General features: G+C 44.3%; 1 protein-coding gene across 1 annotated transcript in view; it reads left to right on the forward strand.

Moving 5' to 3' along the window:
* Nucleotides 1-14,836, forward strand: part of SERINC1 (serine incorporator 1) — a 29,989-nt gene extending 15,153 nt beyond the window's left edge. Inside the window, exons 5-10 of the mRNA XM_077487018.1 lie at nucleotides 562-699; nucleotides 872-1,041; nucleotides 2,442-2,532; nucleotides 2,633-2,774; nucleotides 6,130-6,357; nucleotides 13,537-14,836. Coding sequence (XP_077343144.1) covers nucleotides 562-699; nucleotides 872-1,041; nucleotides 2,442-2,532; nucleotides 2,633-2,774; nucleotides 6,130-6,357; nucleotides 13,537-13,675 — 908 coding nt within the window. The 3' untranslated portion in view covers nucleotides 13,676-14,836. The remainder of the gene's footprint in view (nucleotides 1-561; nucleotides 700-871; nucleotides 1,042-2,441; nucleotides 2,533-2,632; nucleotides 2,775-6,129; nucleotides 6,358-13,536) is intronic.
* The last annotated feature ends 11,806 nt before the right edge of the window (nucleotides 14,837-26,642 follow it).

Here is a 26,642-nt window from a genome sequence, read left to right on the forward strand (position 1 = left end):
CCAATCACAGAGCCCTCCTGCCGATCTGAGATGTGCCGTGTCCGGGTGACACGAGCACATCGGGATCGCGCCGCTGCGCGGGCGCGCGCGCGCGCGATCCCGCTGCTCCTGAATGACGTTCCCAAACGTCCTATCAGGAGCAGGCGGCTCCCACCCGGCCGTATATACGCATTGGCCGGGTGGGAAGTGGTTAAACATGGTGTGTGGAGTCAAGACAATGGCATTGTTTTGCTGGGAAAGATCAAATCTATGCTTGTGCAGAGAGACAGAATGCATTGGTAGATAGGTTACAGAACTACTCCTATCAGGCTAGGCTGACGATGCTGGTTGGGATTTCAGAGCAGCTAAGGAACTGAACTGTCCTGTCCACACATAGGAAATTAGGAACACACTGGATTTCTGGCATATCAACAGGTATATTTCTGTACTTGTTGCATTTTTAAAAGTATAAAATGAGTAAATGTGCATGTAATGTACTGTGTTTTTTTTTTTTTTTTTTTTTTTTTTTTTTTTTTTTCTCGACCTGACACACTTTTTATTGTTGCTTCCTTCTGAATACAGTCTGGTTCTATGTTGGAATGGGAGGTGCATTTTGCTTCATTCTTATCCAACTTGTGCTGCTGATTGACTTTGCTCACTCATGGAATGAATCCTGGGTTGAAAAGATGGAAGAGGGCAATTCTCGATGCTGGTATGCAGGTGAGCAACACTCAAATGTTTTTACAGATGTTCTTAATTACTGTGATGATGGTTCACAAACGTCACATGTAACACAGATATAAGTGTGTGTTGGATGACACATTACATAAAACCATTTTATTTATGTGTGTCATCAATGAAATACTGATTGTCTGTACCCTTCTTTCCATAGCTCTGCTCTCGGCTACTGCCATTAACTATGCCTTATCACTGGTTGCAATAGTGCTTTTCTATGTCTACTACACTCACCCTGAAGGCTGCGCTGAAAACAAAGCTTTTATAAGCGTGAATATGCTATTGTGTCTTGGATCCTCTGTATTGTCTGTCCTACCTAAAATCCAGGTAGGTTCACTTTTTTTCCTTTTTGTGAACACAGAAGGTGTGGTATTGTAACAACAGATAAAACCATATTACCACATGTTAATCTATCTTAGACTTTCTTGATCAGTATAGGCTGCACTGTATTTAAAGCAAAACACCAGTTTAAAAAAAAAAAAAAAAAAAAAAACCCCATTCAAGATCAAATAAAAAATATATTTTGCTGCAATATTCACATTTGTAACTTTGTAACTTGTTGCTGCCCACTTAACACATCACATCGCACAACTGGACAGCCGAGACTTCTGTGCAGAGAGCGTTCTTATTGCGCACACCCAGCACAGGGACTGTGTCAGACAGTTCTTCTTCCCCACTAACGATCAGTAGCCTGCATGACTGGCTCCTGATCTTGTGACTGCCAATCATAGTGGTCAGTTGATTTCCAATTCTTCAAGCCCCCTCTGTATACAGAGATGTTGGGTGAGAAGGGGTTAATAGGTATATGTCCCCCTCTCCTGCTATCTTAATGATGGTCAGCATCATTCAACCTATTTCTGAGCCCAGGCTGTAATTTGGCTGCCACTGTCTGTGAGTGGACAGTGGAAGAGAAGCAGCACAATGAAGGGCTCATATGTTACTCTGCTTCCTTTTCAGCACATCAACTGATTGCAACCTTGTGCTGCTCCTTCTTTCAAAGTTTGAACTTTGATGTACGTGGACTTTAATCACTTCCAGTTTAGGCAAATTCTGACATTCCTCTCCTACATGTAAAAAAAAGTAAAAAGGTGTTGTTTTTTTTTTTTTTTTGGTTTTGTTTTTATGAAGGATGCCAGGCAAGAGCTGCCCGACAGGACCACCCATAAATCTGTTCAAGCTTTGTATCAAACAGAGCTGCAGAGAATGTTGCTCTACAGTGCTGTTTCTTTAGATATTCTATACTGTTTTAATTCTTAGTAGAATTGGAAAATATGCCTTATAGACCACCATGGGGATAGGTATGTCAAAGATCTGTTTTCTTTTTGCAGAAAAGAGAATTTCATGAAAAATATATTACAGATTAAGTGGTGGATGTGTATTATTTGTGGGAGAATAAGGCTGTTGTTTAGTGTTATATTAGTTACACTAAGCGATGGTCTTATTCTCCCAAACATAATACACATCCTGTAATCCTATTTTTCCTGGAATGTTTTTTTTTTTTTTTTTTTTGCAAATTTGTTTATGCATAGCACAAGTAACAAAATTGGTTGCCACACAGGGCATAACACTGCAGTAGAATAATACAGTTGGAAAAAAAATCCAAGAATACATATCTGGCTAAATTTGGATTTTTATTTATTATTTTTTTTTTTTTAAGGAGTTCAGTGTCACTTTAAAGGTTGTTACAACACACTCCTATTTAATTTTGTATTCTTTTTACCCTATAGGAATCTCAGCCTAGATCCGGTCTTCTACAGTCATCTGTAATAACCATTTACACAATGTATTTGACCTGGTCAGCCATGACTAATGAACCAGGTATTCATATAAGATCATGTCATTATGACGTAATGGGTGCATGTGCTTTATGTCTATATACATAGTTGATACTTTTTTTTTTTTTTTTCCCCACTCTAAGATCGCAAATGCAATCCAAGCCTGCTTGGCATAATCGGATACAATACCACAACCACTCCAGGCCAGGTTCAGGTTGTGCAATGGTGGGATGCTCAAGGAATTGTGGGACTTGTCCTCTTTCTCCTCTGTGTCCTATACTCCAGGTAAAGTAAATTATCGTATAGTATCCATGTGGCATTTTCCCTTTTCAGTGAAAATCATATGCAAAATTTGTAACGTTAAAGAATGATCTACCCCAGCACTCCCTTTTCCGTCTATCTCTAGTACGACTGCTGCCACAAGACACTCAACCCTAAGCATCAGAAAATGAAGTATGCAATATTTTCATGAACCAGAATTTGTAATATTTTGTATTATTGAACCAAAACTTTTAGTGTGCTTCTGGTGATGAGGCAAACTCCCCAAAAAATTCGATGTTGCTTTTTAACATGGATTTGTTTGACTTCTCCTTGTCAGTGATGACAGGTTTCTGGTGGCAGTGGTGTTCTACTGTTTAGACTGAGTGCTGATATCTGACTTGATGGCTACTTTAGGGACTGTGAATGTGTAATGAAACTAACCCCTGTCATCTGTACAATAGAAATAATTTACTTCTGTTTTTTTTTTTTTTTCCCAGTGTCAACTTCTGAGACACTGTAACTTTGTGTCTGCTTAGTAAGAGGAAACCAACTGTCACTAACCTCCATCTTGTCAGTAACTAGAGCACTAATACAGTATTACGGTTTTGTTTAGACCCCTTTTGACACACTGTCTGCCGGTATTCAGAGAGCTCATTATGGCATTGGTGGCACAGCATGAAATTGTTGTTAAACTCAGTCCACTGATGGCCCTTTCAGAAATCAAATTTTAATTTCAGATATTGGGCATATTTTCCATCCTGATAACCAAGGTCCTGCTATTTGACACCGAGCTGATGTAATTGTTTACATCATACATACTGGTAATCTTAATCCTTGGTATTTGTGTCACAATTTTAGATGTTTTAATAGTGCAGCACAAGACACGGCACAGTATTTATAGGAATGTGCCTTAAGATGATTGGACACTGGCAAAACTTTAGAGGACACCCTCTGGGTGCCTTCCATATAACCCTACCCCACTCTGTGAATCCTCAGTTTTGTGCTAGTTTCTGAAGGTGATGGACTTTCTCTCCTTCAGAGAAAATCAGCCTTAGCTTAAAAGAGAAGTAAGGTGATTTCAACTAACAAACATACATGCTTACCTGGGTGGTTGAAGCATTATGATGCGTCATCTGTCCCTTGCTGCCTCTAAGACCAAGAACTGAGCAATCAAAGACTGTAGTCTTCTTAGAGCGGAGAGCCAGCTCTCTGCTCTGCCCCTCCAACACTCACTAGAGCACTGGGCTGTGGAGGGGGCTGGAGTTAGGCATCTGGGTGAATCTCGACATTTAAAGTCAGGATTTTCTCTGGACCAACAGCAGACTTTTTAGCATGCTCTCAGCTGAATACAAGTCACAGGAGTGTAGAACTAAGTGCACTCCTACCCACAGGAAAAGCAAGGCCAAAAGAGCAATTTATTATTTTTTGTTCTGATTCTTCAATCAAACCCAGTCTTCTACTGCCAACATAGAAGCAGCATATCTGGATTGGCGCAACCTCTGTAAAACCTTGGGAGCCATATCCAAACCCTATACTGTGAGGAATGGCCTGTTGCTTCGGGCACTGGATCCTGTGTGTGTGTACTCACCCTGGCAATTGTGTGAGTTAGCCACAGGGTGCTATACAGATCCAGGGCCATGGTCCATCACTATGGAACCTGGTCCCTAAGGATTCCTTTAGGGATATACCCACCATGACAGGCAATACCTGGGCTTTATATACAGTCAGTGCTGATGGGGAATTCCTCCTGCGGAGACCTTCTGTTCTCCTGGTGGGAAAAGCCTCCCCCATGACTATAACTGTATATCCGTGACTATAACAGCCACTAGCTATAATGTGCATGTAAAATCCGACAGGCTGGTTGTACCCAAATTGATCAATAATTTTGGGTAAATTTAGCCTGCCCATACATGATTCCGATCTTGGCTGGTTCCGGCTGAAATTGAATCTATTGCTGGCTCTGCAGCACCAGACCTGCCTTCTGAAAGGGCACCCAATCAGTGTACAGTCAGAGAATGCCAGGGCAGTGGCAAGAACTTGGCTGCCTTGAAGGAAGCAAACACGATCATCTTTTGGACAAAAACTCACTGTCCAGTGATCTCGGTGGTCCACATCACAGGTGAGAACTGGAAAGCAGATTCTCAGCTGCCATCACCAAATCAAGGGAAATGGGCCCTTCATCCAGATATCTTTGATCTGATGTGGTTAAAATGGGGGATTTCGAATGTAGATATCCTAGCCTCCAGATTCAACAACAAACTACCTTTGGCTTGTTGTCAGAACCAGGTATCCTCTAGCTCTTCCTTAGGATCCCAACCTGGGCTTCTCTTCTCTGCAGAAACCACAGTTTTTGAGCTTATCGGGCATATCCACTCAGAGGATTTTACATGCAAAATAGCCTTTTTGATTGCTGTCACATCTGCTAGACCTGTTTCTGAAATGGCAGCCCTTTCCTGTAAAGAGCTTCTCCGTATAGTTCACAATGACAAAGTTGTCTTTTATGTCCAAGGCCATCCTTTCTTTTGAAAGTGGTCTTGAAATACCACCTCAGTGAGGACATGTCGTCCCATCTGTATGCCCTGCTGCTAAACATTCAGTTTATCAGGAAATCTCTCTACGGTGCCTGGATGTAATTAGTCATTAGGAATCCATCTGTCTGACTGAAGCGGTAGTCTTTAGGTATACTTTTTTTTTTTTTTTTTTTTTTTGTTTTTTTTTTTTTTTTCTGTTCTCTGGACCTCGAAATCGAATTGCAAAAGCTTACATTCTCAGAAATCTTCTGCACTTTTTCTTGTCCATTCTACCAGATCAGTAGGCATTCAGGGGCTTTTCAGCACCAAGCCTCTAGTCCAGTTGTGTAAGGCCGCCACCTGGCCTTCTGTTCATACCTTGTCAAAGTTTTATCGAACGATTTGTGGAAACTGTTGGCACAGTACTCTGTCTCATTGTTGCTCACACTTCTTCATTGTTTGTGGTGTCCTATGATGTGTGAATGTTCTGCCTGTGTCCTGCACGACTGAGATAAGTAATTTTGACATGCCTATAAATTCCATAAATTGCAGTACAGGATATGGGCCACCCTTCAATTCCTTGGTTTATTCTTCATTGTTTCCTAACAAACTGAGGACTTGCAGAGGGGGGTAGAGTTAAAGGGGAGGTGCCCAGAGGGCATGTCCTCTAAATCTTTTCCAGTGTCCAGTCTCATGAAAGCACATGCCTACAATCCATGGTGTATTCAGCCTCTGTCCTGTACTTCAAGATCTGAAATTTTAACAAATCAGTCATTCCGCTTTTCGTAACATTTATTTTGATCTAAGCAATATTTATTACATACTGAAGTCCTTATTCTAATGTTTATGTTCTGTTTGTACATTTTTAGTATTCGGACCTCAAATAACAGCCAAGTTAACAAGCTGACTTTGACCAGTGATGAGACCACACTCATAGAGGATGGAGCCAGGAGTGATGGTTCTCTAAGCGACTCTGATGATATTCACCGTGCTGTTGATAATGAACGTGATGGAGTTACTTACAGCTATTCCTTCTTTCACTTCATGCTTTTCCTGGCCTCACTCTATATTATGATGACTCTTACCAACTGGTACAGGTGAGTTAGATGTACTGCTATGTTAGTCATGTTACCATTTTCTTGTGCGTTGTATTTATATTTTTTATAAGAAAATGTGCAAAATACTTTCCTGTTCATACAGGATCCTGCACCTTTTTTGTTTACTTTAGCGGCAGGGACCCAAAGATGTCATTGGGTGCAAGGGTAGCAATGGAATGGGAGTGTTTCAACCAGTGTCATTCATCATACTCTACTTGGACCTGCATCGCTGGATGACTTGATTGAAAGTGAATGTACATTGCGGGACTTCCCCCCCCCCCCCCCCCGAGTTATTTATTTTTCAGGAAAAAAATTCTGTCTTTTGGGAAAAGGCCATCTTGACCGAAGTATTTCATTTGATTCAGTTATTCTAGAATTCATAATGCATAAACTTTATATATATATATATAGAAATAACCTGAAAAATATCCCATAGTTTGTAGATAACTTTTGCACAAGCCAATCAATATACGCTTATTGGGATTTTTTTGTCCAACAATATGTAGAATGCCTATTTGACCGAAATTTATGAAGAAATTAGAATTTTCTCTTATTCACCGACTGACACAGCTTCTTCTCTTTAGACCATTGGGTTGTTATGCCACCTTCAGGAGAAGACTAGGCACCACATGTTAACATTTGATAATAAAACTAGAACTTTCTAGTTCTGCCCAAGGCGCGGTCCCTTAGGTAACAACCCCTCAGCATGCTTCTGCAGCTTCAGTTTTATTTTGCCTAGTGAAGGACCTACTAACCCTTTTTCTGCAGAAGCTTGGCTTTTTGCGCAAGATGATAGATCCTGTGATCTGCTATCAACAGCCAGCTGGGTGACAGGCTGGATAATCTTATCCTTGTAGTCTCCCCAGCCTGGCTATGGAGCGTGTGCAGACCAGCGCTCTATGCTGGGTCGGCCACGAGAAACCTCATCTCCAGAGATGGTCGGTGACTTTTATGCTCCAGGGCGCACATATGACCGGACTACTGATGTCTGCGTCAGTGTGCCGAGGCCAGCAGCCACCCTGTACTGATCAGAGAGTGGGTCTGTAATGGAATGTCTCCCAGCTCTTCAGGACTGGTAAGTACAGCTCTCCCTGCCTCGGTGGGGCTGAGCAGCTGGGCATTCCCTGGGAGGTCAATTTGGGGGTCCCTCACCTCCCTCTCTTCTCTCCCTATCCCCCCCCCCCCCTCAACTGTGGGAGGGACTGGCTGTGGCCTGAGTCCTGTTTCTCATGTCCCTGGAGGTGCCTGTGTCCCTTGCAGCGATGATCACCGCCATTTGTTTAGCTCTGTCCCTCATGGTTTCTGCATCAGCGGCCATCTTAGGTTTGGGCAAGGCAAACCATGCTCTCCTGTGGTTCGGTGGCCATGTTCCCTGTGATTGTCCTTATACTGGATGCCGGCGGACATTTTCTAGAAGCCTGAACACGTTTTTCCGCTTTCTCTAGTGGCAGCATGTATCCCTGTGCTCTGGCGGCCATTTTCCCAGTGTTTTTTGTCCCTATACTGGACCCTGGGTGGCCATTTCCTTTGAGCCTGAGCACATTGCAGAGCGGTTTCAGCGCCATTAGCAGCAGCTTTCACTGACACAGAGCGGATTCCTCTGCACCTGGGAGCCAACAGAGAACACTGGCACTATTTGCTGGATAGTGCAGAACCCTTCAGGGTGGTGAGTCCTGCGGGAAAGAGCCCCTCAGCCAGCATCAGTAAGGAGGGTGGGACTGTCACTGTTTTAAGTCCCATTCGGGTGGCAGGGTAGGGTCAGCATGGCTTCAGACACTGGTGTTTCTTCCCCCGAAGTCCAGGCAACCGTTTCACCTGCGGAATGAGCAGTGGCCTTGGACGCCTTGTCAGTGGTCCTCAATTCGTTCGTTGCTAAGATGGAGGCGGTTCGTAGGCGCACGGTGCTAAAAAGGAATCCAAGTTGCCGATCAATCTGCTCGAACTGAGAGCAATCGGGCTATGCCTCTCCACATGGTCAATGAGACTGCATGGGCGTCTGATCAGGATCCAGTCAGACAAAGCCACTGCTGTGGCATACGTCAATCACCAAGGAGGAACAGGGAGCTCGGCCGCCGCACGGGAGGTCGCTCACATACTTCGGTGGGCAGAGCGACATGTACCGCCCTGTCGGCCATTTACATCCCGGGTGTGGAGAACTGGCAAGCGGACTAAGTCGTCAGATGCTGGATCCAGGAGAATGGGCGTTGCATCCTGAGGTGTTCAAGCTACTGTGCCTGAGGTGGGGCACACCAGACATGAATCTTCTGGCCTCCCATCTCAATCGGAAGGTACCGATATTCGTGTCCAGGACAAGAGATCCGTGGGCAGACGCGCTGGTGGCCCCCGTGGGATCAGTACCAGCTGATCTACGCCTTCGCAGAGTGGAAGCCGAGGGGATCCCAATAATACTGATTGCCCCAGATTAGCCTCAGTGTCCTTGGTACGCAGACCTAATGCGCCTGGTGGGAGACGCTCCCTGTCGACTGCCGTTGCAAGAGGACCTTCTGTCTCAAGGTCTGATTCTCCATTCTGCTTTAATGGCATGGCTATCGAGAGCCAGTTGAGGAACCGGGGTCTGTCGGACACGGTGATTCCAACTATGAGAGCACAAATCTTCTTTAAAGATATAGCTTCGTACCTGGAAGGCCTGCATCTCCATGTGTGAGGAGAAAGGATGGCATCCACTCTCCTTTTCTATATCCAGGATCCTGCTGTTTCTTCAGCAAGGGGTGAACCTGAAATTGGTGTTGAGCACCATTAAAGGGCTTTGGCTTTCCTTTTTCAGCGACCCCTGGCATCTCACTCTATAGTGAGTACTTTTGCACAAGGGGTTGCGTCCACTGCTACCCCCGTGGGATCTGAACCACCATTTGAAAATATAAGTTTCCCCTGTTGACTCTTTCCCAGAAAGTGGTCTTTCTAGTGGCCATTACATTGGCCAGGAGGGTTTTGGAACTGTCCTGCAAGTCGCCCTATCTGGTTATCCACAAGGATAAGGTGGTGTTGCGTCCGCAACAGTCTTTCCTGCAGAAGGTAGTCTCGGCGTTTTCACATCAATGAGGACATTGTGTTACCATCTCTGTGTCATAAGCTGACACATCCTAAGGAGGTGGCCCTTTATGCTCTGGACATGGTTCGGGCTCTGAAGGTGTATTTGTCTGCCACGGTTCCCTTCCGGAAGTCAGACTCACTGTTTGTTTCAGTGGCTGGTCCACAGAAAGGCATGGTGGTCTCGTCGGCCACCATTTCCAGGTGGATCAGAGAGATTCTACGCCTTGAACGGGCAGGTGCCCCCCTTTCCGGTCACAGCCAACTTTATGAGTGCATTCGGAACGTTTTTGGACCTTCCGACATCAAGCGTCTGTCGCTCAAGTGTGTAAAGCGGCGACCTGGTTGTCTATCCACACGTTTACAAAGTTTTACAAGGTAGATGTCAGCGCATTGAGTGATGCCTGTTTTGGCCACAAAGTTTTGCAGGCGGCTGTATAGTTGCAATTGCATATGCAATTTTTGTTTCCTTTTTACCCCAAAAAAACATGCAGTACCTTTTTTAAGTTAATGCACTGTTGCATTCGTTACCGCAGTTTTGGTGTGGTTTGAGGGTAGTGCTTCTCCGTTGAGGAGCACCGTGTTTTTTTGTTTTTTTTGTTTTTTTTATATATATTTTGTGGTGGTTTTTCCACACCCTTTTTTGTGGGTAAAGTTTGTACTAGTTCCCACATGCCATGGTGGATGGAGTTTTATGCTGGTTTCCCATCCCTCGTTTTGGCACTGCTTGGGGACATCCCAATGGTCTAGAGCAGTGATGGCGAACCTTGGCACCCCAGATGTTTTGGAACTACATCTCCCATGATGCTCCACTACACTGCAGAGTGCATGAGCCTCATGGGAAACGTAATTCTAAAACATCTGGAGTGCCAAGGTTCGCCATCACTGGTCTAGAGAGAAGAAGCTGTGTCAGTCGGTGAATATAAGAGAAAATAGGTGAGGGGTTGTTACCTAAGGGACCGCCCCTTGGGCGGAACTAGAAAGTTCTAGTTTTATTATCACATGTTAACATGTAGTGCCTAGTCTTCTCCTGGAGGTGGCATAACAACCCAATGGTCTAAAGAGAAGAAGCTGTGTCAGTCGGTGAATTACAGAGAAAGGGATTTAGCCTTCTTCTTTTTTTTTTTTTTTTTTTCAAAATTGGTCTTTTGCAGAAGCTATCAAATACCACCACCAAAAAAAAGCTCTAATTGTGGGGGGGGGGGAGGACAAACTATTTGGATACACAACGACCTTGCAATTGTCAGATAAAATAATGCAGTGCCATATCTCAAAAAAATGACTTGGTCGTGAAGGGGGTAAACCTTACAGAGCTGAAGTGGTTAGGGGTAAAGAGATTTGGGGTCTTTTGACCCCAGATCTCTCCATGAAGAGGACCTTTCATCCATCCTTCCTTTCTATTATAAGGAATAAAGTGGTTTAAAGTACTTTACTTTTTGGGGGGGGGGGGGGGGGGGGAAATGTTTGCGAAACACTGCGCAAATACCATGAGACATCAAATTTCAATTTTTTTTTCCACAGGGTCCTTGTTTAAAAACTTTTTTTTTTTTTTTTTATGTTTAGGGGGTTAAGTAATTTTCTAGCAAAAACTACTAATTTTAAACTTGTAAATAAAAAGTGCCAGATAAGTGGATGAAGGATAAGTTCCCTTTTTTTAGAAAAAAAATAACAAATGCATGTTCTTTTGCAGGTAAAAACCTGCATATATTTTTTTTTTTTTTTTTTTTTTATGGCCTGTAAAGCATTGCATCAGCAGATCTGCCAGTATATCTGTGTGCCTGTACATCCCATACAGGCAAGCAGATACAATCTGACAGGAAGAGAGAATGTGCCATAGTCGTTCGTTGAAAACGACAGGCACAAAGGCTGCCAGACCTTGTAGTTTTCCCATTCACAGGATGCTGTGAATGAGTGCCGCTCAGCCACTTTTTATTTTATTATTATTATTATTATTATTATTATTATTATTGTGAACGCTAGCAGGGAGGTAGAAGATCCCCTGCTAGTGGTCAGATTTGGAGATTCGGGGAGGTGTGAGGACTGGTCAGTTCGTAACATGTTACACCCTGAATATGGGTGTTAACGAAGGGTGAACGTATCCTTTAAACAGGATGGTTCAGACAGGGTCACCCATGACTCAAATTCCTGCCGATTTGGCTTAAGTCACATGTGACTTAATAGTTTTTCATCTTGTCAGGAGCTTAAACCTTTTTGTTTGAACTCTTTTATAAATTCATCAAGGTGAGTATGTTTGTTCCCATTGTTTCTCTAATCTGTTTACCTGGCATGAAAAGCAATAAAAAAAAAATCTATAGGATCTGACAATTCTACCACTGTGTCTTTATATGATAGCAAGTGCCTGAACAGAAGAGGTTGATTTACTAATACTAGAGCATGCAAAATCTGGTGAAGCGCTGCATAGAAACCAATCGGCTTTGAGGTTTTATTGTGAAAGTTTAATTGAACCAGCTGAAATTAGAAGCTGATTGGCTACCATGTGCAGCTGCACCATATTTTGCACGCTCCAGTTTTAGTGAATCAACCCCCAACTGTCACATGGGTCAGGTGTTTTTATGAAGAAAGACCAACCTTAATGTGATACTAAAGTGTTATTTTTATGGGGACAAAAAAAAAGATATACTAACCTGCTCTGTTGGAGTGGATTCTCCTCTTCTCGATTCCCTCTTCTGTGCTCCTGGCACCTCCCTCCTGTTCAGTGCCCCCACAGAAAGCAGCTTGCCAAGAAGGCACCCAACCAGACTAGCTCCCTGTGTCCATTCACACACTGAGCCCCCTACCCTGCCCTCTCTCTCCCCTGATTTGGCTAGCTGAATGACAGCCAATGGCGCCGCTGCTGTGCCTCGGCCAATGAGGGAGAATCTTGGATGACTGAGACACTCGTGGACAGAGAGGGACCTCAGGTGTTAGGTGGGTTCTGCTGTTGCACACAGACTGCTTTTTATCTTCATGAATATTAAACTATTATAGACACTAACACACGTACACCTACACGGGGTCAACTGGATGGACTATTGTCGTGTTTTTTTTTATTTTATTTTTTTCAGCCTTGCCTACTATGCAATAAGATAGATATAGATAGAATAATATGAAAAAAAATATATATATATTTATATTCATATTCTATATCTCTCCTGCCTTTTACAATTGCTTTAAAGTAGGGCTGTGGAAAGCAAAGATCGATTAATCTATGAATTTTTTTGATCAGTACTCACCTCTCCGCCCCCTCCCTTCCCCAAGTGCCTCCATCTGCTAACGAAGAGGGGGGGGGGAGTCCGGTGACGTCAAAGTTCTGATTGAACGTGTACGGGGGAGGAGCTACACACGATGTCGCCTGCTGCTGCCCTACGTAACTAACACAATTGTCAGCTTTACATGCTGTTTTTATTATGAGTAGCTTGTGTTTGAACACAAAAATGAAATCTTATAATTAAGCGGCGAGCACTTAGATCTTTTCTTTCTACCCATGATCTGGCATCCTTGCCGAGATCTAATTTTAAATTGAAATAGATTTAAGGAAAAACTATTAATCGAACACAAATTTTAATAAGTAACAGCCATACTTTAAAGAGGAGCTGCACAAAAAAAAAAAATATTAAAAGCCAGCAGCTACTAATATTGCAGCTGCTGACTTTTAATAATATCACACTTACCTGTCCCAGGTTCCAGCGATGTCGGCGGCAGATGACGAGCGATCGCTCGTCTCGCTGCAGCCACCGCCGCCATCCTCTGTCAGGGAATCGGGAAGTGAAGCAAGAGGGCTTCACTGCCCGGTTCCCTACTGTGCATGCGCGAGTCGCGCTGCGCTGGTTCCCCGCTGTGTCTCTGGGAACTCTGTGTTTCCCAGAACACAACGGGGGGGGCGGAGCCATGCGGCAGTCTGGCCGGAAGTGGGTGCAGTTACCTGGATTATCCGGTGCCACAATCGGCACCTTTCGGGGGGGGAGGGATAATACTAGCGGAACTTCCCCTTTAGGGTGAAGAACCGCTTTAAAGATATGGCGGGTTTATAGCCATCGTAGTAACAAAGTGCTGATTAGTTTGATTCTTCTAATATGTATGATATTCTGGTGTGACAACAGTTTAATAACGTGAATCTTCTTATCTTTTCAGTCCTGACTCTACTTACGAGACTATGACTAGTAAGTGGCCTTCAGTCTGGGTGAAGATGTCGTCCAGCTGGGTGTGCATTGTTCTGTATGTGTGGACACTTGCTGCTCCATTGGTGTTAACCAATCGTGACTTTGATTAGCAAAGGGAAGACAAAAGTGTTGTGTGCAATTTCTCTGACTGTGCCAGGAGCACTAAGCTATATAGACATTTGCCAGTTTTGCATGCTTTGTCTTAACAATTCCCTTGCATGATGCCACAGTATATGGACAGTAAAACTAGCTACTTGAAGCTGTGTTCTTTAGGCATTTGTATTAACCATATGCATTGCAGTCTAATATTTAATTGCTCCTGTAGTTTTGACTTACTGAACAGTAGTATTGAGGCAAGAAATGTTGTCACTGTATTCATTCAATGATCCGTTGGTATTAGTGTTTTTGTCACATTTTTGGTATGAATGTGATCACAAGTCATATGCTGTGGTAAAATTAAAGTGATTCCTCACTTGAACATATTTAGTCTAGTGTTTGCTGGTACTGGACTACTTACCCAGGAATAAAGCTTTACCTAAAGCATACCCATCGCAGGCCAGTAGAAAACAAATACAGCTCACTCCAATATAATCCACATTATGGCAGATGGGATATTTCCTGTTTAAACCAGATTTTTCAAAATTGACTCCAAATTGTAGGCACGGCCATTTTTATCAGAGAGCATTATATGGAGCAGCTCCATCGTATTGGGTATATTGATGATATCTAGAAAATCACAAGGGAAGGTTAGTGACCTAGTAAGTTATAGTGCAGTGTATTATCTAACCTCTTGTCAACATCCATGCATGGTTTTTGGATCTCCTTTAAAAGAGCACTCAGCGGACTCGGCTTGTATGACACACCATTTCACTTTTGTTCTGTTTGAGGAGATCTACAAAAACATTTTGCTGAATAAATTAGAGAGGTGACATACAGGTCAGTAGTTGTAGTGATTAATGCATATTGAGAGATGGTATTTGTATTTCTATTTACATTGTGTGGTTATAGATTCTCTACAATATGTTAAACTGACAGTGTAGTCAGCATGTGCAATTTTCATTGTATTATGTAATACAGCAAGTGTGTGATTTTATATATATTTTGTTTATGAATAAGACATGCTTAGTACTTGTTACTTTGTATGTGTGTGTCCTACATATGTGTTAAAACCAATATTGTTGTTTCCAGAATGATTCATTAGCTCATCTTATTTGTACCTAACTCTGTGGAACCATTACTGTTTATCCTATTGAATAAAGCAGTAAACTGAACTTCATTGTGCACTGGTTTTCTTGCTGCTATCTTAAAATAAAATATTTTTTTTCTGAACAATCTTCAGTAATAGTGTGCAGTCCACTTCCATGTGAAATGGTACAGGTATTCAAATCCTTTGCAAATTAGTGCATAGCTCACATGCGTTTTTCAGGGGAAAATTGCGCGCGCGTGTGTGTGTGTGTGCGTGTGTGTGCGTGTGCGTGTGTGTGCGTGTGTGTGTGTGTGTGTGTGTGTGTGTGTGTGTGTGTGTGTGTGTGTGTGTGTGTTATACGCCCATTTCTGCTGCCTCGGAGTGGATGAGCATTGCTGGATTACACACAGCCGCGATCTCTTGTGTATCCAGCGCTCAGTCACACACAGTCCCACCCCCCCTGGCCCGGCATTGGACCAGTGTTCTGTCCATCATATGAGCTGGGCGGGACTGTGAATGACTGAACGCTGGATACACAAGAGATCGCGACTGTGTGTAATCCAGCACTAGTGAGTTTGCAGATGGATACTAAACGAGCTGCAGTGATGGGCATGTGTTAGAGGCTGCAGATGGGCATACATCAGGTTGCATTGATGAGCACTTACCCTTTTTTTTTAAATGTTAAGTTTTTTTTTTTCTGAAACTTCCCTCTTAAAGTTAAGGTTTCCTGAAAGGTAATGGCATAAATGGCACGTTTATGAAAGACTTGCCTTAAAACAAAGCCCTTCAGCGGCATGCTGTCATTACGGATATGTCTTCCACCTTTAGGCAGTCTTCATACCGGGCTCCAGTCTTGGAAATGGAGATCCTAATGACATTGGCTGTATATTTGGGACTGTTTTAGGGCAGTCGCCTGCCTCGTGTGTGTGTATATGTGTGTGTATATATATATATATATATATATATATATATGTATATCTCTGCATTATTCAGCATTGACGACACCCTCAATCCTGACAAACTCCAGTTACAGAAATGCAGCTCCAAACTTGTAGGGAATTGCCAGGCTTCACTGTTGCCTGCAGACACATTGTCGTATGTCTCTCCAGCCCTTTGGCTAACAAACTGCCTCTTGCTACAGCCAAATACATTATACGTTTTGACACATTAGTCCAGAGCACCTGCTGCCATTTTTCTGTACCCCAATTCATGCATAGTTGTAGCCTTGTTTCCACATTGAAGGTATGACTTTTTGGCCGCAATTCTTCCATGAAGACCACTTCTGGCCAGACTTCTCCAGACAGTGGATGAGTAGACCTGGGTCCCACTGGTTTCTGCCAGTTCTGTGCTAATAGCACTGCTGTACGTCTCGAGTAGGGCTGAAACAACTAATCGATTAATCAGGCAGTAACATAATGGGGTTAAAAAAAACAAAAATTAGCCCTTTATAGTACAGAGAGCAAACTGCTACTGTAAATATTACTCATTGTTCCACAGTAAAATAAAAAAAAAAACCTTTTATAGTAGCTATTATTTGCTCTTTTCGTACTACAAAAGGCCTTATTTTATTTTTTTTACCCCGATTTTGTTACTAAACGTCTTAGACCTGGATCACACCTATGTGGTTTTTTTTGGTGCTTTTTGCAGAAACCTGCTACAGTTTATTTAACATGGTTCCCATGGGACACTTTAACATCTATGCTTTTTTTTTTCAGCTGCTGCGTATTTGGAAACGATCAAGGACTTTTTCAACACAACTGTTTTTTTGGTTCAATAGACTTCAATGAAGAAAAGCATGTAATGCTTTTTTGTAGCAATGTTTTTTTTTTTTTTATCTGCCCAACAAAACTGTCCAAAATCACGTGTGCAAATTGCATTAGTGTGTACCGAGCCTTATGCTAACCACATGGATATTCATATGAAAAATCTTTACATTTGCTGAATGAAAGCATTTTGTTTGAAAACGCCACTTGCTTTTAACATTGTTTTTATAATATAATTTGTGAACGAAAACCACAAACCATCAGAAAACTTCTTGGTCAAAGGAATTTTTCATTTCTAAATTTTCCCATCACTGTGGCTGAAAACAAACGCCGATTTGACCCCACTAACAATTTGAAAATCAAATGAACGTTCTTAAAATGACTTTTTTGAAGGAAGACATTGTTTTTGTATGGCTAGCATATAATATATTACAATTCTGTTTTGCAGATTTTCAAACTTTTTCTTCTCTTTAACAGTTTCCCGACCGGCTCACGCCGCTATACGTCGGCAGAAGGGCACATACAGGCAGAATCACATACCTGTACTTTGCCTTTTAAGAGGCGGCGGGGACGCGCGCTCGCGGGAAGCTCCGTGAGTCGGGTCCCATGGACTCTATCGCCGCGGGGATACTTGCGATCGCCTCACGGAGAGGAAGAAAGGGGAGATGCTATAGTAAACAAGCATTTCCCAGTTCTGCCCAGCAACAAGTGACCCTGATCTCTACTCCCTGTGATTGGAGCAGAGGTCAGTGATGTACACAGCCATGCCCCCCAGTTAGAAACATGCCCCTAGGACGCACTTAACCCCTACACTGCCACCTCCTGGTTAACTCCATCACTGCCAGTGTCATTTACACAGGAATCTGTGCATTTGTATAGCACGGACTGCTGTATTAATGACAATGGTCCCAAAAATGTCAGATGTCTCCGTCATAATGTTGCAGTCACGATAAAAATCGCTGATCGCCGCCATTTAAAAAAAAAAAAAATATATATATATATATATATATATATATATATATATATATATATATATATATATATATATATATATATATATATATATATATATTATGAATAAAAATGCCATAAAACTAGCCCCTATTTTGTAAACGCTATAACTTGCGCAAATCAATCGCTTATTGTGAATTTGGTAAAAAAAAAAAAAAAATTAATATGTAGCATACGTATCAGCCTAAACGGAGGAAATTTTTTTTTTATATATTTTTGGGGGATATTAGAGCAAAACGTTTTTTTTTCAAAATTGTCGCTTTTTTTTTTTTTTGTTTTATAGCGCAAAAATAAAACCCGCAGGGGTGATCAAATACTACCAAAAGAAAGCTCTATTTGTGGGGGGAACGTCAATTTTGTTTGGGAGCCATTGTCAGTTAAAGCGACGCTGTGCCGAATCGCAAAAATTGCTCTGGTGAGGAAGGAGATAAATTTTTCTTGGGCAGAAGTGGTTAAAAAAAAAAAAAAAAAAATAGATCTCCGAGTCTGATATTTACCTGATTTAACCTCTAATAGTATATCTCTTCTGTCTGTTTATTCTCAGAGTGGAGTTGAGATTTTGCTCCCCAAAAATATAGTTTGTTATTTATATTTACCACTGCATAGTGATATTTAACCACTTTCAGACCAGACCATTTTGCTGGTAAATGACCAGAGGTCTTTTTACAATTTGGCACTGCGCTGCTTTAACTGGTAATTGCGCGGTCATGCAATGTTGTACCCAAACAAAATTTGCGTCCTTTTCTTCCCACAAATAGAGCTTTCTTTTGATGGTATTTGATTGCCTCTGCGATTTTTATTTTTTGCGATATAAACGTAAAAAGACCGAAAATTTTGAAAAAAAATTATATTTTCTACTTTTTGTTATTAGAAAAATCCAATAAACTCAATTTTAGTCATATATTTTTCTGCCAAAATGTATTCAGCCACATGTCTTTGGTAAAAAAAAAAAGTCAATAATTGTATATTTATTGGTTTGCGCAAAAGTTGTCACATCTACAAACTAAGGTACGTTTTCTGGAATTTACGCAGCTTTTAGTTTACGACTGCCTATCTCATTTCTTGAGGTGCTAAAATGGCAGGGCAGTACAAAACCCCCCCAAATGAGCCCATTGAATATTTTATTTTTTTGCCTCAAGCGATCGAATAATGACAAAAAAAAATTTTTTTTTATTTTTTTTTCACAAAGTTGTCACTAAATGATATATTGCTCACACATGCCATGGGCATATGTGAAATGACACCCCAAAATAAATTCTGCTTCTCCTGAGTACGGGGATACCACATGTGTGGGATTTTTTGGGAGCCTAGCCGCGTACGGGGCCCCGAAAGCCAAGAACTGCCTTCAGCTTTTCTAAGGGCGTAAATATTTGACTTCACTCCTCACTACCTATTACAGTTTTGAAGGCTATAAAATGCCAAGATGGCACAAAACCCCCACAAATGACCCCATTTTAGAAAGTAGACACCCCAAGCTATTTGCGGAGAGGCATGTTGAGTCCATGGAATATTTTATATTTTGCCACAAGTTGCGAGAAAATTACAAACTTTTTTTTTTTTTTTTTTCACAAAGTTGTCACTAAATGATATATTGCTCACGCATGCCATGGGCATATGTGAAATGACACCCCAAAATAAATTCTGCTGCTTCTCCTGAGTACGGGGATACCACATATGTGGGACTTTTTGGGAGCCTAGCCGCGTACGGGGCCCCGAAAACCAAGCACCGCCTTCAGGCTTTCTAAGGGCGTTACAGTTTTGAAGGCCATAAAATGCCAAGATGGCACAACCCCCCCCCCCCCCCAAAATGACCCCATTTTGGAAAGTAGACACCCCTAAATTTAGGGGTACACTAGTGAGACTAGGTAATAAATGGTGGGTGCCCTGAAACTATAAAAAAAATAACTAACCAACCAGCGTCACCTGTAACAGTTATATGGTGATCACTGGTGAAAGGGTTAACTAGGGGGCAATCAGGGGGCTTTATGCGGTAGTATATGGGGGTCCCTGGCGCTATAAAAAGCTGCGGCGAACCTAAATACCTACCTGCCTAACTAGCGTCACCTGTGACACTAATACAGCGATCAGAAAAACGATCGCTTATTAGGCTGGGTTCACACTGGAGCGATGCGGGAACGCCACGAATCCGCGGCGGGTTCCCGCATCACATGCCTCCCGGCGGCAGTTCACACTGCCCTATGCGAACTGCTGGGAGTGTCAGTGAAATGTTAATGACACCCCCAGATCAGTTCGCATATCGCAGTGCGATCTGCTAACTCGGATCGCATGGTGTGAACACCCATGCGATCCGATTCTGCTGCGAACCAAAAAAAGGGTCCCGTGCGAGTTTGCGGCGGGTGCGACGCGAATTCAGCCATACTATCTGTATGGCTGAACTCGAATCGCACAGAGATCGGATGTGATTTGCACTGCAGTGCGGTGCGAATCACATCCGTTCTCATAAACCGCTGCAATGTGAACCCAGCCTTAGTAACACTGGCGACGGGGGGTGATCACGGGGTTAAACCTTTATTGGGGGGGGGTTAGGGGGGTACCTTAGAACTAAAGGGGGCTAACCCTAACTGCCCTAACAGTTATTACAGTCACAAATGACACCCGCCGGGTGATCAGGGGGTTAAACCTTTATTAGGTAATAAATGGCGGGTGCCCTGAAACTATAAAAAAAATAACTAACCAACCAGCGTCACCTGTAACAGTTATATGGTGATCACTGGTGAAAGGGTTAACTAGGGGGCAATCAGGGGGCTTTATGCGGTAGTATATGGGGGTCCCTGGCGCTATAAAAAGCTGCGACGAACCTAAATACCTACCTGCCTAACTAGCGTCACCTGTGACACTAATACAGCGATCAGAAAAACGATCGCTTATTAGGCTGGGTTCACACTGGAGCGATGTGGGAACGCCACGAATCCGCGGCGGGTTCCCGCATCGCATGCCTCCCGGCGGCAGTTCACACTGCCCTATGCGAACTGCTGGGAGTGTCAGTGAAATGTTAATGACACCCCCAGATCAGTTCGCATATCGCAGTGCGATCTGCAAACTCGGATCGCATGGTGTGAACACCCATGCGATCCGATTCTGCTGCGGGCCAAAAAAAGGGTCCTGTGCGAATTTGATATGACTTGTGACCTGAATCTATCTTCCACAACCTCAGCTTAGTAGCAGATGGCTGTTCCTCACCCAGTTTTAAGCTTTTTACACCACTATTTCCATTCCAGTTAATGACTGTTTCAACCTACATATGAAATTGATAACCAATTTTACCAAACAGGTGCTATTGATCAACTACTTAAGGACTAGGCCTCTTTTTCAGACTCTGTTTACATTTTTTTTTTTTTGCTAGAAAATTACTTAGGAAAAAAACAATATGTAATGTTTGGGGGTTCTAACACCCTAGAGAATAAAATGGCAGTCATTGCAATACTTTTTTTTTTTTTTCACACCAGTCTTATAAGCACACTTTTTTGGGGGGGAAAAATTTCACTTTTTTGAATAAAAAATAAATAAAACCGTTATAAAAAGTAATGCCACGTAAATTGACACCCAACATGTCACGCTTCAAAATTGCGCCCGCTCGTGGAATGGCTCAGGTCACACTTATGCAATGTGGGAAACTTAACAAATCCCATGCTTTCCCCACATCACATTGCACAGCATCTATATGTTATCTTAACACACAAAAACACACCAGATTGCAAAAGGCAGTGCATTGGCATCGGTGTGAACACCTAGTCTGATTCAGGTGCACCATTGTGGTGCAAATGTGATGCAACTTTAGCCATACAAACTGGCAGAATTCACACCGCACAGACATTGCATGTGATGTAAACAGCAATGGAGTGTGAATCGTCTGCAATTGTATCAGTGTGAACCTAGCCTAATCCTACAAAATCTCTGCCTTAATTTCCAATATTGATGCTGGTATGAAGCTAAAGGGTAGTCACAAATATTGATTTGATTTTGATTCTTCTGCTTGCTCACTTCGCATTTTGTACTCACCGTAAAATCCTTTTTTCTGAAGTTCATTAATGGACACAGCTCCTTTAATTCTTGACCTTAGGGTTATCACGCCACCTTCAGGAGAGGACTAGGCATAACATGTAAAAACAGCAAGACTGCACAGCACCGCCCAGTGGATGGCCCCTCTGGCTATAACCCCTCACCCTGCTTCCTGCAGTTCAGTTTGTCAAAAAGCAGTACAAACATAAATAGAAGGGGTGGGTGCCGTGTCAGTCAATAAAATACAGAAAAAAGGATTTTACGGCGAGTACAAAAATCCCATTTTCTTTTTCATTCATTTACAGACACAGCTCCTTTAATTCTTGACCTTAGGGACATCCCCAAGCAGTGTCAAAAAAAATGAGGGGTGGAAAAAGGAAAAACATAATGTCACCGACAACAAAAGAAACACCTCAACAGAGGAGTTGCCAACTTAAAATGGCCACCATCAAAACCTGCAGCCAAACTTATGCATCAAAAGATGCATTTTGCAACAAACGTGTAACTGAAAGAAAGTGTAAATTGCAACCTTACACAGCCACCTGTAAAACCTTGCGGCCAAAGCAAGCATCCGAAGATGCGCTTACGTCAACAGCGAAAGTGTGAACGGACGACTAAGTTGCCACCTTACACTGAGAGGCAGACGCTTGATGCCAGAAAGCCCAGGAGGTTCCAAATTGCCCTGGCGGAATCAGCCATGACAGGAAAAGGGGCACCCACCCCTTTAAGGAATAGGCCTGAACCACAATCTGTCTGATCCACCAAGAAATTGTGTCAGATGAGACTGCCAGACCTTTTTTCAGACCAGCCACCGAGACAGAGTCTGACTTCCAGAAAGGAGCCGTAGCAGATAGATACATCCAGGGAATGTAAGGCAAATTATTTCAGGTGTGTCGGCTTAGGACATAGGGATGGTAACACTATGTGCTCATTTAGATGAAATGCCAAAACCACCTTTGGAAGGAAAGATGGCTGCGGACGTAGCACCGCTTTATCCTTGTGGATGACCAGGTAGGGAGACTTGCATGACAAGGCTGCCAACTCAGAAACCCTCCTGGCAGATGTAATAGCCACTAGAAAGACTACTTTCTGAGAGAGTTAACAAGGGAATCGCCCTGATGTTTTCAAACGTCTGTTTCTGAAGCGCTGATAGCACCAGATTCAGATCCCATGGAGGTAGCGGTGGTTGAACAGGAGGAACTACGTGCCGAACCCCTTGCAAAAAAATAGTCACCAATGAGCAAGTCGCCAAGAGATGTTGGAAAAAAAGACAGCCAAGGCTGATATCTGCCCTTGATGGTGCTTAAGGCAAGTTTCTGATCCACTCCTTGCTGCAAAAAACCGCAGGATCCTGGAAACTGAGTATGTGAGCAGACGTCACTCCATCTCCTCAAACATGGAGACGTAAGCCTTCCACATTCCTCAGCATAGTGGAAAATGCTAAGTCCAACAGACCTCGGCCCCTTAGTACCTGGTTTTCAACAACCATGCCATTAAAACCAGTGACTGTAAAGTAGGATGAAGTATCAGACCTTGCGATAGAAGGACTTCTCGCATTGGCAGCCGCCAAGCAACATCCACCACCAGTCGTACTAGGTCGGCGTACCAAGAACGTCAAAGACAATCTGGGGCAATTAGAATCACCGGAATCCCCTCGGCCTCCACTCTGCGCAGCAGATGTGGTAGAAGTTTAAAGTGGGGGGGGGGGAGGCATCAATCAGCCGATAATACCCCCATGGAGCCACCAACGCGTTTGACACATCTGCCCAGGGGTTTCTCGTCTTGGACACAAACCTCTGCACCTGCTGATTGAGCCAAGAGGTCCACATCTGGTGTGCACCACTTTAGGCAAAGGAGCCGGATTACATCCAGATGCAACGACCATTCCCCTGGGTCCAGCATCTGATGACTTAGGTAGTCTGCCTGCCAGTTTTCTACATCCAGAGTGTATATGGCCGACAGGGCTGGCACGTGCTGCTCTGCTCACTGGAGGATGTGAGCAACCTCCCGTGCTGCGGCCGAGCTCCTCGTTCCTCCTTGAGGGTTGAAATATGCCGCGACGTTGTCCGTCTGGATACTGATCGGACACCCCTGCAGCCTCCTGGACCATGTGGCGAGGCACCGTCTGATCAGTCGAAGCTCAAGCACATTGATCGGCAGTTGGGATTCTTCCCGCGACCAGAGGCCCTGGGCTGACTGTACGCCCAAAACTCCCCCTCACTGGTCAGGCTGGTGTACGTTGTGATCCAATGGAGAGGAAGGGCTAGAGACCTCAGCCACCAGAAGGTAATCCCTGACTAACTGGCTCACCCGAATTTGACAACCCAGTGATAATGGAGATTTGTTCTATTTTGACAAAATCTCCTTCTGCAAGACTCTAGGGCGAAATTGAGCGTATGGTACCGATTCGAAAGTGGCTACCATGAGGCACAGAACTCACATGCAGAAGCGCAGCAACAACCACCTGCGGTTCACCAACAACTTCACCGCAGCTTGAAGAGTCTGAAGGGAGAAAATAAATCTTGCTTCTGAGGAGTCCAACAGTAAGCCTAGGTACGCCAGGCGTTGAGTTGGCACCAACACCGACTTCTTTAGGTTCAGCACCCAACCAAACTCCCGGAGAGTCTGCATGGTGATCGCTACAGCTTCCCTTAATTCTGAGGTGGAAGCTCAGAGAAGGAGCTCGTCTAGGTAACCCACGATTGTGATCCCACGTTGCCTTAACAGCGCCAGAATTGGAGCCAACACCTTGGTAAAGACTCGGGGTGCCGACACCAGGCCAAAAGGGAGAGTCAAACTGATAGTGCTCTTCCCTGACTGCAAATCGCAGAAACCTCTGAGGCATATGGGTACATTTAAGTACACATCCTGGATATCCAGGGACGCCAGAAAGTCCCCCCGATTGAGTGCAGCGACCACGGAGCAAACTGATTCCATCCTGAACCTTTGCACTTTCATAAAGCTGTTGAGGGCCTTCAAGCCCAGCATTGGACGTACCCCTTCCTTTTTGGGGACTACAAACAGATTGGCGTAGAATTCCTGAAACCTTTCCAGCTTCGGTACAGGTACTATCATCCCGCGCAGCAGCAGGTACAGGTATTGCCCCAAACAGGGCTCCCCGATGAGCCAGAAGTAGAGGTAGGTTCGAGGGAAAAAAAAATCTGTTTGGTGGACAAGAAAGAAACCAGCTTGTATCCCGATGAAACCAGTTCGCAAACTCATTGGTCGGACAGTAGGGAGGTCCACCGAGCTGCAAACTCCCAAAGACAACCCCCCCACCCGAGAGATGGGTGGGGGCAAACCTTCAAGTGGTAACATTTTTGTTCGCAGACTTGTTTGGCTTAAAAAACAAGGGACACATCTGTCCTTCAGCAGGTGCCTTGTCGGACTGGGAACACTTACCTGCCGACCTGGGCCGGCAAAAAAGCAGTTTTAGCGATAAAGGAGGGCCCCTTGCTTACGGCGTGGCTCCTTACCCATCCTGGGTTGTGGGAACAATGTGCTCTTCCCACCGGTAACATTTTTAATAATGGTAATCCAGCGAAGCTCCAAATAGCCTCTCATCTTGGAAGGGCAAATCGACAGTTTTTTTTTAACTTTTATTTTTTTAGATGCCTGGTCCGCAGACCAGCATTTCAGCCAAATCAGGCGCCGTAGCACCACTGCTAATACTCTAGAAAGCAGAGGGACCGTATCCAGGGCCGCATCACAGACACTTAAGGCCATACACCAACTGATCTGCCAGTTGTACGCAGACCGGGAGAGACGGTGCAACAACTTTGCCCATTCAGCAAGCGTCTGCAACACCAAGGCCGTGGCCAGCACAGGTCGTAGCGTTGACCCCACCGCCGCAAACATGGACCGGGCCACTGCTTCGGCAGACGCCCATTTTTTTCAGGAGGCTCTCCTCAAAAGGGTAGTGCACCGCCATTCTTCTCGGGACCGAAAAGGCCTGTTGCGGGCTTCCCCATTCATTGTAGATGAACTTATCAAAAGAAGTCAAATACGGAAACACCTTAGGCGTGCACACTGGTTTTCTGGACCCAAAAAGGGACCGCCGCCTCAGCAAAAGTTCCTGCTGCATCCTGCATTTTCAGGGTATCCCACACTGCAGTGAGAAGTGCTCCTACTAGTGCTTTTTCCTGCGCTAATCTGGACAGAGTCATTCTCACTGTTCTGGTCTGCATCCTCTGACACGTCAGAAAAGGGGCCGCCAGTCACCGTGGGATCCGAATCAGAGCTCTCCACAGAAGGGGGGGGGGGCGCAGGGGGGGCATTTGTTACTCACCCTTGCGTCCGCACGCTGCTTCCAACATGGCAACAAAGGTCTCCAGGACCGCCGAAAAAAAGCGTTCATATGCACATTTTTAGTAGGCGAGCCAGTTACAATAGCAGGGATGTCTGGGGAAGAAGTACCAGCTTCTGACGCCATGCTGACACTCACTCGCCTGCCACAACTTAGGGACTTAAGGCAAGGTACACAAAATCCCACCCTCCTAGCTGCTCACAGACTGAGGGGCCCCTCCCCTGACTGAGTACTGCGCTGCCGCTGACCGCTCTGCCCTGTGTCAGTCACAAAGTGCCCAGAGTAAAAACCGCGCTGTTCTGGAGGTACACAGACCCAGCACTAGAGGTAAAAAAAAACCGGACCCCAACAGCCAGCTCAGCCCCTCGCCAAACCCGGAGCCCCCCCGGCCAGATACATACACTGCGCCTCATGTCCAGTCACACAGCGACCCCCGCAGGGGTAGGAGGGGATGAGGGATAGGGAGAGAGGAAAGGGAGAGTGAGAGACCCCTTAGTCAACCCTCCCTGGGAATGCCCAGCTGCTCTATCCTGCCGAGGCAGGCAGAGCTGTACTTACCCCTCCTGTCAGTATTGCTGGATGCATTCCACCACAGATCCATCACTCAAGCAGTACGGGATGGCTGCTGACCACGGCACACTGACACGGACAGCAGTAGCCCGGTCATGTGTGTGCCCCGGAGCATATAGCTCATCGGCCGCCCCTGGAGCAGACCCAGCGCATAGCTAGGGACTGCTCAAGCTTGATGGCCAGGCTGGGGAGACAAGAATCTATATTATCCAGCCTGTCAC

Source organism: Lithobates pipiens, unplaced genomic scaffold, assembly GCF_037356315.1.
Source record: "Lithobates pipiens isolate NorthernLeopardFrog02 unplaced genomic scaffold, aLitPip1_a1.2 Scaffold_18, whole genome shotgun sequence".
Lineage (NCBI taxonomy): Eukaryota > Metazoa > Chordata > Amphibia > Anura > Ranidae > Lithobates > Lithobates pipiens.